The sequence below is a fragment of the Stigmatopora nigra genome, chromosome 10, assembly GCF_051989575.1.
Source record: "Stigmatopora nigra isolate UIUO_SnigA chromosome 10, RoL_Snig_1.1, whole genome shotgun sequence".
Lineage (NCBI taxonomy): Eukaryota > Metazoa > Chordata > Actinopteri > Syngnathiformes > Syngnathidae > Stigmatopora > Stigmatopora nigra.
Genome location: NC_135517.1, coordinates 12,536,211 through 12,551,095, shown reverse-complemented (window position 1 = coordinate 12,551,095; position 14,885 = coordinate 12,536,211). Strand labels below are relative to the sequence as shown.

The window sequence follows — 14,885 nt, the reverse complement described above, 5'->3', positions numbered from 1 at the left end:
TTTACAAGATACATACAATACCCATTTCCAGGCTGTAAATAAGGCAGGACGGTGATGTGGCAGATTTAGTTAACGCCAAAGAATAAATACTCACTGAATCATGATGCAACCAATCCATCATCCAACAAGGATTTATAACCAAAGTTTACCTCACTCTGGAGCTGAAAATTTGGAGACACTGGTGAGTCAGTGCAGCCTATTGTCAAAGCACATATGAAAAAAATCCTAATTCAAAGTCACCGTAGAACAGTTGACTCATGGCTATATTACAAACAAATAAATAAATGTCCAGTTACAATGTTGCATAAGTGGGGCACTCCCAAATGACTTATGGTGGCCATAAAAAAGTTTGTTTCAAATAACAGGTCATAGTGAAACTCAGTGGTTAACTTTTAGTTTTGATTACATTGTACTAAACAGCACCAAATAACTGACCCATTCATTCCATCCAGTTGGTTTACTGGGGGTAAGTAATTCACAGGACAATCAAAAAGTGGACTGCAGAAAACTCAGATATAAATATAGAGTACTTGACAAGCAGTATAAAAACTGGTTGTTTGTGATATGCAACTTTTTTTTGCTAGGCAATCAAATAAGAAATGGCATAAAAGACAGCCCTCACTCTAAAGTGCCTATTAAGCTAATTAAAAGAACCATATCAAAGCATCGGTTATCATGGCAACCCATGCAGGTGATATTTGTTAGATGTGAGTAGTGAATAAGGCTTCACACCAGTCCAGATGCGACTCATCAATTGTTACGGTTGTATAGAGCCACACGAGCACATGCCCCAAAGACACCTGTTATTATTATATCTGCTCAGTTCTCTGATCTGGGGGCATGAATAATAATTCGTTTTTTGGTTCCACTGTACGTGTTATTTAAATACAGCCAAAATATCGGTTATTTATAATCCTCAAAAGCATAAAAAAGTAAATAAGGAAAAAAAAACTTTCACCAAGGAATTAATTTTATTTTTCCTGAAAGGTACGCTTGAGTGTTCCGAGACAAAAATATATAAAGAAACAAGAAAAAAATAAATCACAAAAGATTAAAAGACACCACTGATCTTTACAATAATTGGGGAGTCCAGAGAAAAAAAAATACAAACACCCATTTAACAGTTCCAATTTATATGTATACTACTTTATACAAAATTAATTCATGATTAATTGTAATTGTATAGCTAGTTAGGGTATGGCAAAGGTTTGTATTGCACTCAAAGTACATGGAAAGTGGTTGTATACAAACCCTATAGATGAAAGCCTAATGAACCCAATAAAAAGTAGAGATGTTCAGTACATTTTGTTATGTACAGAATTTTCTCATTTGGGTGCATGATGATCAAGTCCGAATGCCATGTTGGTTATCAATTTTCCTCCTGCGTTCAATTTATTCTAGCACAACCAATCCCAGTTAGGGATTTCATGTATCTCCACAGTCAACGTCAATCCCTTCTGTAGCTAGTTTGGGGGAAATCGGTGGGGCTCAGAAGGGCTGACGCAATGAAATCCAGTTCAAACGTTGCTGCTTGCCCATTTAGGTCATTACAATCAGATGAGACAATTCTATTGGGGCGAAACGGGTGTTGGACATTGGGGTTGGGACATTACCAGGTACTTCTGAAGAGGTGTATCAATCCCTGCCCACCAAAGCATTTTGGTTTATAGGCAAGGACATCATCAACAGCTCAGGCAAACACAAAAGCATCACAAGGAGCCATGTGTACACCCTTGCTCCTCATAGAAGGCCCTAAATAAAGCCCAGTGATTTTCCAGCAGAGTAACCCCGCTGTTCAGCAGAATGCCCTCATACTAAATTAACACCAAACAGGATCAATTGTCTTAGCGCTCACTGAACCTCCCAAAAAAAAACAATCATCTTTTAAGATGATGGCCACCTTGTACAATTTGTCCTGAGAAACAACTGTTCACAAAAAGTGAACAGCTAGAATTGAAGGTTGAGGTTTCTTGAAAACTAAGAGAAGATAGTTTGGTGGATTAGGATGAGAGCATTCTGCTAAACGAGCAGGGTTTAACCTCAGCAGCCAGCTTGGGTGATGTCACCTCCTGAACTTTTGGTCACATCCAACGTTGTGAAGATCTAAGTAAGGTCAGAAATCAAGAAAATATATATTTAATGAAAGTCCTGCTTCCTTTTGAAATATATACAATATCCACAGTCTTTCCTTAAGCATTCAAAACAGTCCAATATGTAGTTGCTACTTGGAAACTGTTTCCAGTTAAATCACAGAATATTATTTCAGCATAGTGATAAAAGATGAGCATCTTTGACATGAGATGAATCAGTGTCTTTACCTCAGCACAAGTTGGGTGGATACCAATGGTGCCATCCAGCTGTTCTTTGGTCGCACCACATTTCATGGCTACACCAAAGCCTTGGGTTACCTCTCCTGCATTGGGACCCAGGTAGTGGAAGCCAATCACTCTGGCCTAAAAGGGCATAACATAAATCAATGAATGAATGTTGCATCAACCCTTAAAAATAGATTTATGGTGAGATGGTCTCCACATGACCAATGCATGTCTGTGCAAGAATGCGGACAAGTTCTAGCCAAAAACATGGAAGCTTGACTAGTTACAATGTATTTATTTCCATTTTAGAATCAGTATAATTTATTTGAAATATCACCGAAATGGCTTAGATTTTTTTAATCCATCTAAAATCTTACATTGTCCAGTTTATTGCAGATGATCTTGGCATAACATTTGTTGTTGTCCCTGCCAGCCACTGTGAACTCCAAAGGCCAGAAGAGACTGTGGTATACCTAAACAGAAGGAACATTATTACACATGAAGCACAAAACAAACAAATAATAGATGTACAAATTTCAATTAGTACATGGCTAATGTGAATTGGCTGTATGTTACCTCCAGGTTTTCCTCCCCATATAATTCTTTGGCTCTCTCCTCAGACAGACCACAGGAGCCATACTCCATTGGCGTGAAGACAGTGGTGGGGACATTGGTGTAATCACACTAAAGAGACAATTTGACTCATTTAAGTATTTTTTTTTGTTTTTTTTTTAAACACTGATAGTTATTAGGGCGCAAGCTATTTGCAACACTTCAAATTGTTCATTTATGAGCGTCTAAGGCAGGGGTGTTAAACCAATTCCACAAAGAGGCCTGAGGGTGCTGGATTTCGTTCCAGCCAATACAGAGCAGACAGTTTAACCAATTAATTTTCTGCTGAAACAAGCAGTACCTCACTGCAATTAACTGATTAGACTTGCAGGAGATCGAATTGGTAAAAAGGTGTCTTTTCTTTGGTTGGAAGGAAACCTGGCACCCATGTGGCTTTTTATGTAATTGGTTTGACACCTGTAGTCAAAGGGAAAATTGCACATATCTGGATTCTATGCTAGTACATCATATAAAGTTGCATTTTATTTTATTTTATTCTTTATAAGGTCTCTAATCAAAACAAAGGAATATCTTTTGATTTCCTTGTACCTTGAGTGTTGCACCCGCATAAAGACGACGTGCCAGCAACTTTCCAGCCTGGATAGCAACAGGGGTTAGCTCCCACTTGCCCTCCAAGATGTCTCCGATGGCGTAGATGTGTGGAACATTAGTTTGTTCTTCATCATTGACAGGAATTTTTCCATTCCTTTGTGGAAAGAAAACACCAAAAATAATTTAAAAAAATAAAGTAGTCTAAGTGACATCAGAAGAGCAGATTAGTCTTGCTCCGTCCAGGATGAGTTCCATGGTTTTATCATTTACATAGTATTAAACGTTTAAGAATTAATAGAAAAATGAAGGGTAAGATGATTAACACGCATTCCATGTACACAGTATAAGATTTCACTCTTATCTTTCACAGCTTCATCTAAATACAGCAAAGTATTACTACCATCACAAGACTAAAGCATGACTCAAAGCTTTTAGGCCTTCCACATGGGATCTTAATCCTGGCCCAATGACCTGCTTGCTTGAATAAAGCAGTTGTTGAAAATGTATGCGAAGAAGCTGTTGTCAAAAGTTAAAAATAGTGTTTGGAAAATCAATACATGGAAAGTCTTCTTAGAATCAATTTCAAATAGCTACTAAAATTCTCATATCTGGAAGATCTATTTCCTCACTGCTATTAATGTGATTTTTAAAATCATGAGCCAGCAGTTGACAGAAAAAAGGCAGAAAATCGAACCAAGTCATCTTTGGCCTCAAAACAGAAGTCCTTGTGTAACCTTTGGTTTTATGAAATTATGTAATTTTTTTTTTACTCAATGTCAGAGAATTCATCCCTCCCACTGCGCAAGAAAGAGTCATGTGACTGTGATAACTGCTGACTCACCATGACTTTAGATCATGTGTTTCAGCCAGTGGCCACTTAATTGATACAAAGCATAGAAAAAGGTAGTAAAACTTACTTTGGGTTAACTTTGACCCCTATCTTCTCCAGACCAATCTTATCAGTGCATGCGTCTCGACCAACTGCTATTAACACCTTAGGACCAAAGAATGCTTGTTAATATCAATGAAAATCCACAAGCATCCATTGTTTACAGAGAGTTGTTATGAAATTATGGGCAAAATTGTAACATGTAGGTTGAGTAAATCAATAATTCAGGACAAATAACATTATGTATTTAGTGTATGATGAAAGCTATGTGACTAAAATTGAAAAAAAATACATGAATATATTATTGTAAAATAATATAATATTATGTTTTAACTAGTACATTGTCCCACCATTGAACCATGTACAAGGAAGATATTTCTTCCGAAATGAGGAAATTAGTTACACATATACAAAATTCCTGTATATTTCATCACCAGAAGACTCACTGACTTACAGTGTTGTACTCTCCTTCAATGACTTCATCGTTCTCTGTTGACTTAGCAGTCACCTTAAGCCTGCCCGGACTGCCTCCTTCCAACTCCTCTATCTAACAAACAAACAAAAACACAAGCAAAAAAAGACTTAAAAAGGAGGACGCACAGCATTAGTAGCTAAACTACATAAGAGTTACAAAATGTCAGGGGTAAGATATACTAAAAATATTTAAAACACTGAAAGAATAAATCAAATTCTTACTTTTACAGGGACAAATTTACGGATGAATTTAATGCCATGTTCCTCCATGTATTCACCAGCACGGTTGGACATTTCCTGGTCAAAGCCCCTCAGCAGAATAGAGCGCACCATGACAGTGACATCGAGACCCAGGCCAGCAAGGAAGCCTCCACATTCCAAGGCAACATAAGATGCACCAATCACCAGGGTCTTTCCAGGGCAGGAGGGTAAGGAGAAGAGATCATCACTGGTGGAAAATAGATAGCAGGTTAAATATAAGAATCAGAACTGAATAGATTCCTCAACTTAAAAATGTGGTCAAACTGGATTTATTTAATATTGAATACTCAATCTCACAGAAGTGGCACTCTCGTGAAATCTCTAAACTTAAATTAAGCTAATTACATTGTTTTATTTTAATAACTTCACGCCAAGTGTATAATTAGTTTGATGCTCAAGATATTCTAGTTAATTTACTAGAAGACAAATTGACTGCCTCGTGTTTGACACAGGTTGAATTTTCACACGCCCTAAGTAAAAAGAAGATAAATAATAACTGGGAAGACCCCACCGGTTGCAACTAGTTTTGTTGGGAAATAAGAGTTACACAATGTACATGAGTGTGCCAGTTCCTTACAAGTCACACTCCAACACAAAAGTAAATCGTATTGGACTTGGCAAATTTATATCTGTAACCACAACTCATGCTACTTAATCGTTTCAAACTAGAACTAATATTTTCAAATTGCTCTGCTCCCGTCTATTTTGTGACGACTGCATGGATGGAATATGAATTACAAAAGTGCTATTGTTCTTCTAGCCAGATGATTTCATCAGTTTTCAAAAAATTGACACTAATTTGTTACATTTGCAAGAAGAACAAATTTAAGACAATATCTGAAAATTGTTAGTCAAAAGGCATTGTTATTTTGTTTTCATTTTTAAGATCAAATCATCATCTTTGGTATGAGGAACTATTTTAGAGGATAGGTATATACAATGCACCAAACAAAATAGCAACAGAAATGCCAAATAGTAAGTAAGGTTTGGGAAACACTTCACAACTACATGAATGAGATATAAGTAAAAATGTATCCCTCACCTTGTGATACAGTACTCTTTGTCTCCAGGAATACCAAGGTAACGTGGTCGTTCTCCTGTAGCCAAAACAAATTTAGCCGCTGTGTAAAATGTCTCCTTCCCTCGTTTGTTCACTGCCTGTGTAAAAAAACCAAAACAAGGCAAAAGCTGATTCTAACAGAAATTTCCACCCTGTTTTGTGTGATTCCCAACAGGCAAATTGTCAAACATTTGCTACAGCCCGGATGATAAAAGCATTACCTTGATCTTGTGAGGTTCAACAAATTCAGCATAAGCATTGACATAGTTGACATTCTTGTCCCTCAGTGCTACCCTGTAGCCCCAGTTTAGTGAGCCAATGTAGTCATTAACTGCAGTCTTCATCTTATCCCAGTTGTGTTTGACTGACAATAGACACAGCAAAACATTGGTTGTAAGTATTAATAGCAAACAAAAAGCACAAAAATCTGACCAAAAATGCAACCACAGAGGTCTAGCTTCTTTATGTCAAAAAAAATAACCATCTTACCGTTTTCATTGAATTCCCATCCAAACTTCCGTGCATCGTGCAAGGCAGTACCAAGCAAGGCAGTCTGATGCATCAATTTCTTGGGAATGCAGCCGACATTCACGCACGTTCCACCGAGACCTGATCATCCCAGGTTTTTGCGGTTAGGGAAGGAAAAAAATAAATTGTCAAAATGCGAGAAAAGGTTTATGACTGAACAGTAGATTTTTAATAAAATTATCTTCAGGAAAAAATGAATCCTCCCATTGTGCCCCCTTGTTATTCATGCCTTTAATTTCGATAATTAAAAAGTGATTTGTGGTAAGAACTAGGACAGAGTAGATGGCAAACCACACGCTGCAGCCTTGTCCGCGCGGCTTGATTTTTTTTGGCCAGATTATGTAGCGGCTGTGGCTGGGATTCGCTTGTTTAGTGTACCCATTAGTGAGGGGCAGAGCTTTGGTCAGAGATGCAAGAAAAACACAAAGAACTAGATTAGGTGTGTGGGGGGAATTAATATGCACAAGGTTGTAGAAAATGCCTAAAAGAGTAGATGTTCAAAAAAAAAAAAAGGGAAGGGACCTGCTATGGTCTAATTTTTTTGTGTGCATGTTAGTATATGTGCTCACTTTTACCCATGTAGTGGAGACAATTCCATATTTAAATACAATTATCATACCCCATGTGGTTCCTTTTGGTGTGGGAACAACATAGTCCAAAACCATGACCTTTTTCCCCAAATTTGCAGCTTCCTTAAAAATACAAAATAAAACACTTTTGGTTAAGGATGAAATTGATAGCTGTAGCCACATTCTGAAAGCATAAAAATATCAAATGACTAGTGAAATGTGAACAACCAATCAGATAACAACTTATCACCTTTGAACAGGCCAATCCTCCAGATCCTCCTCCAATAACAATGAGGTCATAGTCATAGGTTTCGGTATCTGCATTCAGAAGCTGATGCAAACTGCCATCTTTATGGGCCTAATGGACACAAAACCACAGTTCACATATACACACCTATAAGCAATTTGCACAACCAATTTTATGCTTGCTATTTCTAATGACACTCAAGTACCCACTAAAATATACAGTAATACTCAATCGCACCTGCCTTTTGTCTATCAAAAGGAGCCCATCAATCTAGTGATAAAATTAATTATCTTGGATTAAAGCAATATTAATAAGTAAAATAGGCCATCATTAAAAATAGATTACCTGCATTGTCTTATCACAGCCACCAACATGTGTTTTGTTGATAAAGACATTAGGAACACTTTTTTGTCCAGTCATTTCATGAAGCATTTCCTGGAAATTGGGTCCATCCTCTGGAAACAATGTACACAAACAATACAAGTTTTTTTTGCATTACAATTTAGCTTCCCATAAACCTTTGGAGGATATATAAAGAAATATTTCACCTGGATATTTGTAATCCTGATACTAATAAAAATCTAAATGTGATTTAGCATTTAAGGTTAAATATGCCTTGGAAAATAAACATTGGTGAAATAAGGATCTTATAGTTAGACTCCATCATTACGAGCAAGATCTACATTAATGAAAATAATAGCTATATATTGTATCAGTAATTAAGATAACACGTTTCTCAATTATCATCAGTTTTATGAATTTGCTAATATATGGCACATTATATTAGCAACAATAATTGGTGTTTCCTTAAGATTTCGGACAGGCTGCTGTAGTAAGAAAAGCTAAAGATGCTGAGTCACTGTATGTTCTATATGAGGAAATAGACCTTACCCATGAGATCCAGTTCGATCACATTGCACTCAACTTTGAGTTCTTTGAACAAGTCCTTTACCTACACAAACAAATACACAAAATGTTCAGTAACACACCCTTACAATCGATAGGAATGCCTTAAATGCAACCAGATTGAGTCAAAGTATACTACAACGAAAATTGAGCAATGTATGCCGGCATAAGATTCCTCGAGGTGTCAACGTTTCCATTTCAGCAAGATTTCACTTGAGTGGTCTTAACTTCAACGATATATCGCCCACAAATAATCATTTATTAAGTATATACCATGCTTTCCGTTGTATGTACTTTAATAGATTTAGAAAACTACATCCAGAAGTTGCAAGTGACATTTACGAACCGTGTACATCCAGAAATTAGACGAAGCCCGATCACTTCACTAGATTGTATCAAAATTACGCACAAGTTTTTTAGCCGAAAAAAGGAATACATACCGTAACACAATATGGACAATAACTTTTGCTGAAGACCACCACTTGATTTGAGTCAATAAGTGATTGTATTCGAGTTTTAAGTTCATTCTTCCCGGTTTCGTTCTCGATGGGAGGCATTTTCAAGGTGAAGTATTTCCGTCCTAGCCTTCGAATGACGGCCGACGTGCAGGAAGGAAAAGTAAAACAAAATCTAGCGGATTCTTTGGCTTTCCTTCAAAAGACTACCCTGACAAATTGTAACCAACCGCTAACCTTCACGTAAATTATCTGTCATCTGCATCAAACCGCGCATGAACGCGCCAATGTTACCCCAGATGCTTTATAGTCATGTTTAGGATGCACTCGATTTGTGATATCTGTTCTCCCGGTTTAAGTAATTCATATTCTCCAATAGTTGCTCCACCCATACAGAGTATCTTGAGTAATAAACCCAACATACCCAGCAATACGTCACCTTGTTGCTTAGTAACAGTCCCAAAACAGCACGACCACAATTTCCCTCCAAATGTTCAAATTGAACACAACTGAAATATGATTTGCGTACGTGTACGTCATAAAATAAAATCAACAGCTGGCAGAAAGTGTCATGAAGTTAAAAAAAAAAGTTTTCATAGGAAAAAGGCTTGTGCAAGACGAGTAGTCATCAATGCAGTGGGTTTATAGCGCCGTTTGCTGGTTAGAGTGCGAAATATCAAATGAAAGCATCTGATGTTTCTTGAATTAAATTGAATGCCTTTATTGTCATTATACAAGTATAGTATTTCGATAAGCGAATATAAAATCTGAATAAATTTAACGTAAAGGCAAAGTAAGGTAATGTAATTTGATCAAACTATTCCAACTTTTATGTGACTGTAAATTCCTTTTGCTTTTCTTTGCCTAGTAGTAAGTGAAATGTCGCAAAAAAGTCAGAACACATTGTAACACGCACATGTACTCCATTACCTATGACGTTATCGGGATGAGACGCGGTTGCTGATGTGAAGAAATCCACTCCAAAGTGCCTGTGGGCGTGGTCGCGCTTCCGGAAGTATGTCTTGATTAAAACGACATTTGCTTTAGTGCTCCACCTCCAACCATCGCCTCAAGTCAAATTAGAAGACCAGCGTCAGTTGTCCTCCAAGAAAGGAAACTTGCGGGAGGTGGATTTCACAACGTCTGGAAAGAAAGCTAGACGCAGAGGACCATGGCCGACAACAAAATGGGTCCTAATCTGCAGTCCGGTGCCGGATTCCTCGCCAAAAGGGTCCAGAAGTCATTGAATCGCGCACAAGAAAAGGTGAGGCCAAGTGTCAGTTTATTTATATACAGGCGATGACAAGTGTTTATTAAATCATTAATTGTGGATGTAGCAAACCAAATATTGTACCTATAATGTGTTGTTATGTCATATAGATATATCTTTTTGGTGCCTTTAGATGTTCCCGTTACTTCTAATGACGAGAGTCAAAGGTCCAGTCAGATAATCTGTTAGAACATAAAAGTTTTAGTTTAGTTCCACGCATCAATGTTTGAAAGTAGCAGTCGCTACTTCCTGATTGTGAACTTCCCCTGCTTTTTCTCGGTTATTTTTTGTTAGTTTTTTTGTTTCTTGAGTGGAAAAAGTAGAATTGGTGGCTTTGAACTATTGGATGGCTTTATGTGCATTCCAGCAACATGACAGGGCAGATTTTTTAAACATGCCGTCAGGTAAAAATACATTGGAATTGTAGTACAGTTCAAACTTTGGTTTAAAACATGACTAAACGCATGATTGGGGAAAATAATATTGAATCCACAGGTATTGCAATACTGCTGACCAATGTTATGATTATACAGGTCCTTCAAAAACTGGGGAAAACCATGGAGACCAAGGATGAACATTTTGAGGTTTGCTCACAGAACCTCAATAGGCAACAGGTACATATATATAATGATATTTAATGTAGTCTATTGTTCTTTATATGAAACTTGGATTAAAGTCAAGTTCCTGTTTTTGTGCTTTAAACTGATTTTCTTGGTCCCATAAGAATGAAATGCATATATTTCATCTATTTAACTTACAAAGATGGATAGACAGAATGACTTTTCTGGATGATGATGTCAGCGTTCTATTAGGCGCCTTGCTGACAAAGGGAATCAAGTTCCTTAAAGTATTTTTTTTTGCTAGACACGGGCAAGTGGGGTACTTTATGTAGCTACTACTTTGCACTGAGGAATAAGTAGGATGTTCTTTTCTAATATTTTTTCTTGCTGCTCGGTATTTACCAAATTTTCCATGATTAAAGAAATACAATTCATACAGTCTAAAACATTTATGGTTTATTAGTCATTTACTGTGTTTTCTAATCCAGATTTATGGATTAGGTGTCAGATTATAAATGGGCACCATAGCAAAAGTAGAGTTGGTGTAGGAGCCTTAGTAATTTTATTGTATGTCAATATTTGATTCTGAGTTGTTTTTTGAATGCAAGGTGCACATACGAGTTAATTTTTTAATTTTTTTCTTTCATACAGGTGGATGGAAGTAGATTGCTTAAAGATGTTAAGTCCTACTATGGTGCAGTAAAAGGCAAGTTTCCAACATAACTTGTTTACATGGAAAGCATTCAAACTGTTGCTTTAGGCTAAATAGAGGGGTTAGGCAGTAAATGGAAAGTAAACTGCTACTAATCTTGGATCCTGTAGTCCGTTTTATAATTATGTCGCAGTTGCCTCAAAAGTAAAAACTAATTATGTGGTTAGGTTTAGTAATGTATTGTTTTGCTCGTTTTATCAGCGCTTACTATTAGTACTCAGGAAGCAAGTGTTGTTTTGACCTTTTCATTGTGGGTGTAACAGACCTTGAAAACAATGTTATATTAATGCACAAAGGACGCTGATGCAATATGCTTTGTATGTACATGTGTTATTTACAGTGATTTAATACTTAGTAGTTTCTACATGATAACAAATTATCACAGCTCCCCATAACTCCAATTTTCACAGTTTTACATGAGACGTCCAAGCGACTGTCTCAGACGTTGCGAGATGTATACGAACCTGACTGGGATGGAATGGAGGACCTTGCTACCATTATTGAAGTATCTTCATTTTCTTAAATTGTGTATAATTATTTATATCTAAAGGCAAGCCCAAAGAATTAACTTTAAAAATGTTTTGTTGTTGTTGTCTTTTTAGAGTGAAGATTTACTTTGGGGTGATTATGAAGAGAAAATGAATGATCAGATTGTGCGCACCATGGAAAACTATACCAGTCAATTTCCAGAGATCAAGGTATTCTATTGTGTATTTGTTTTTATCCTTAGATATAAAATAAGCTTTATGTCATCAGCCATGATACATGGAGGATTAATGTGATGCATGATTTTCGTGTGTTTCAGGAAAGAGTTTCTAAACGTGGTAGGAAATTAGTGGACTATGATTCAGCACGTCACCACCTCGAAGCACTCCAGAGTGCCAAGAAGAAGGATGATGGTAAAATTGCTAAGGTAGTGTATTGTAGTCATAAACATTTTGGATCTACAGTAGCACAACCACAATTGAAACTATCCTAAAAGGCAGAGGAGGAGTTCAACAAAGCCCAGAATGTCTTCGAAGAGATAAATAATGAGCTGAGAGAGGAGCTACCTACTCTCTATCAGAGGTATGAGAAACTGGCTGAGTTTCATGGTCACCGATAAAATGTAGAGAAAACAAACTTGTTGTGCCGTCCTTAATCAGGTAGATTTTGAACTGCATGAGTTAAAAAAAATGTTATATAATAATATATATATATATTACAGCATTTTATGTAGATTATATGTATAATGTGTCCTTTCACGTTGGCGAAACAATTTGAAAATTTCTCAAAATTTGAAAGTCTTAAGATAAAGCCTTTCAATCACACAGGAATGAAAAATATTTTTCTAAATGTATGCCGTGATTAGTGATTTTTGTTTTTCTTTAGCCGCATTGGTTGCTATGTGACGGTCTTTCAAAACGTATCAAATCTAAGAGATGTCTTCTATAAAGAAATGAGTGTGGTAAGATAGAATACTTTTTATCCCACTATTTCTCAAAAGCTCTTCAACTGTAAAAAAAAAAAAAAAAAAAAAACATCAATATATTTTTCATTTTATTCATAATATAGCTTAACAGAGATCTGTACAATGTGATGAAGAAACTGGAAAATCAACATTCTGGAAAAGCGTTCATCATAAAGGGTCTGACCAGGTGATTAGTAACATTATTAATAATAATAAAAACATCCTTATTGTCCCAAAGTACTTACTCATTTTCTTTGTACAGCCCCACAAGGAAGTCCAAGAAGAGAAGGTCCTTGGCCATCTCCAATCCAATCCCTTGCAACACAGCATTCCCATCAGATCACATCTCCATCAATTCCACTAGTCAAAATGGGGATGGTGCTGTACCCACTTCTCCTGAACCACAAACCCTAAGTGTCCCAAGTGAAATCAGTAAAGAAGAGGATAGCAGCGTCCCCACCCAAATTGGGGTCTCTTCAGACTCAGACCATAGCTCTTGTGAAAACAATACACAACGTAGGCAGTCAGTGTGTGTCAGTGAGCCCAGCGACAGTAGCACAAGTGAAAGTTTGGACGATGGGGAAGCAGAAGCTGAACTATTTATTAATCAATCTGACTCTTTAATCCCCAAATCTGAATTTGCAAGTGACGAAACAGCCATTCCCTCTGATTGTAAATGTGAATCAGAAAGTGACGAAACAGCCATTCCCTCTGATTGTGCAGATGTCGATGCACCGCACATTCCCGAGCAGGAGGAAAATGCAGGTGAATCACAACCAGTGGAAGTCCAGACCAAAATTGCACCAATTCCTGCCCCTCGTCTATCTTTTCGATCGGAAAAAGATCTTTCTGCTAACGAGGAACTGGAGGAGACGAAGGGAGATTGTGACAGCAAGATGTTAGCTGGGTCGCAAGATGACTGTGAAGCTCAATTTCCACCTGGCTTTCTCTATAAGGTAAACATCCATATTTGTTGGTGTAATGTTAACCAAAAGATATATATATATTTTTAAAAGGGCATCAAAAGATTGTAAGATGTTATTTTTGGACTCGTGTGCAAAAATCACATCTAGGGGGAGTGGACAAAAAGTGTCTGTAAGCTGTCATTGCAAACAAAATGCTTCTCCACTTAGTTTTAAGAGTTTCAATGTGTTCAATACTTCCTGAAAAATCCTAATTCACTTGTGACCTATGTTTAATGCCAGAGGGTTGCGCTAAAGAGCCATGCAGAACCGGAAAGTGGCCAGCTCCAATTTGAAGAGGGAGACATTATCCTGGTGTTTGCTGACACACAAAAGGTGTGCGTTCAGACCTTTCTCAATATTTATCTTCTTAAAAATAAAGTTGTGAAAGCAAAGATACTACCAAGTTTAAAAAAAACGGTTTAACTGGTAATGCTAATTTGTTTTGGCCAAAACCCAATTAAAAAGGATGGATCCAGTGACATGTTTATATGTGTATAATATTTGTCTTACAACAGGAAGGCCTGGTAAAGGGGGTCAAAGAGGAGAACTGGCAACTGCACAAAGATCTTGCAAATCATGCTGGGACTTTCTCAGAAGACTTCATTGGGCCCGTACAGGCAGAATGAGGCAATATTAACACCATCCTCCCATAAGGAGTTAGTGACTCATACACAAACACACACGCACACACACATGCAAACACACGTTCCAGTTGACATGCAAAAAGTCCCAATTGTTTTTGGGCGTGGAAGCTTCGCACAAATGTCCAATTCCTTGGTGAATACTTAACATGTTTTGATGTTGCAACTTGTGGAACAAAATGAAATGGTTGAGCAAAGAAAGATGTTGGGACAACTGAAACTAAGTTTCATTGTATTTGTATTTTTAAGCTTCTCAGGAAAGACTGATATTTTTTAAGGTCGTGATATTTTTCAATAAAGGTCAAGTTCGGAAAAAAATGATCTTCCAACCTGCAGTAATCATTTATGAATGGCTTCCTATTTTTAAATTTAGTTCTGAAATGCAGCTGTCTGTCTGAAATTCAACCTGTTTAATCACT

General features: G+C 37.0%; 2 protein-coding genes across 3 annotated transcripts; one reads left to right on the top strand and one right to left on the bottom strand.

Annotated features, from left to right (window-relative positions):
* Positions 1–952: 952 nt before the first annotated feature.
* On the bottom strand, positions 953–9,186 carry txnrd3 (thioredoxin reductase 3). The gene is made up of 16 exons (XM_077726666.1): positions 8,854–9,186; positions 8,399–8,459; positions 7,853–7,962; positions 7,511–7,618; positions 7,311–7,383; positions 6,653–6,772; positions 6,385–6,527; positions 6,146–6,261; positions 5,065–5,290; positions 4,823–4,915; positions 4,397–4,473; positions 3,477–3,633; positions 2,892–2,999; positions 2,693–2,788; positions 2,319–2,453; positions 953–2,103 (listed from the first exon to the last, which is right to left on the bottom strand). The coding sequence occupies exons 1-16, from the start codon at positions 8,968–8,970 to the stop codon at positions 2,041–2,043; spliced, it is 1,803 nt and encodes a 600-aa protein (XP_077582792.1). The 5' UTR covers positions 8,971–9,186; the 3' UTR covers positions 953–2,040.
* Positions 9,187–9,883: 697 nt separating this feature from the next.
* Positions 9,884–14,783, top strand: bin2b (bridging integrator 2b). Of its 2 annotated transcripts, none has more exons than XM_077727159.1 (12): positions 9,884–10,132; positions 10,672–10,752; positions 11,350–11,404; positions 11,821–11,915; positions 12,013–12,108; positions 12,216–12,323; positions 12,393–12,478; positions 12,782–12,857; positions 12,965–13,047; positions 13,123–13,816; positions 14,066–14,158; positions 14,341–14,783. In XM_077727159.1, exons 1-12 carry the CDS (start codon positions 10,040–10,042, stop codon positions 14,449–14,451), a joined length of 1,671 nt encoding a protein of 556 aa, XP_077583285.1. In that variant the 5' UTR covers positions 9,884–10,039; the 3' UTR covers positions 14,452–14,783. The 2 variants fall into 2 exon arrangements, with proteins under 2 accessions (XP_077583285.1, XP_077583286.1); XM_077727160.1 differs by lacking the exon at positions 9,884–10,132 and adding an exon at positions 10,341–10,542.
* Positions 14,784–14,885: the final 102 nt, after the last annotated feature.

Coding starts and splice junctions, on each gene's coding strand:
- bin2b (XM_077727159.1), top strand. CDS start 10,040: ATGGCCGACAACAAAATGGGTCCTAATCTGCAGTCCGGTGCCGGATTC. Junction 10,133..10,671: donor TGAATCGCGCACAAGAAAAG/GTGAGGCCAAGT, acceptor ATGATTATACAG/GTCCTTCAAAAACTGGGGAA. Junction 13,048..13,122: donor ATCATAAAGGGTCTGACCAG/GTGATTAGTAAC, acceptor TTCTTTGTACAG/CCCCACAAGGAAGTCCAAGA.
- txnrd3 (XM_077726666.1), bottom strand. CDS start 8,970: ATGCCTCCCATCGAGAACGAAACCGGGAAGAATGAACTTAAAACTCGA. Junction 7,384..7,510: donor GAGGATTGGCCTGTTCAAAG/GTGATAAGTTGT, acceptor TGTATTTTTAAG/GAAGCTGCAAATTTGGGGAA. Junction 5,291..6,145: donor AAAGAGTACTGTATCACAAG/GTGAGGGATACA, acceptor ATTTTCCACCAG/TGATGATCTCTTCTCCTTAC.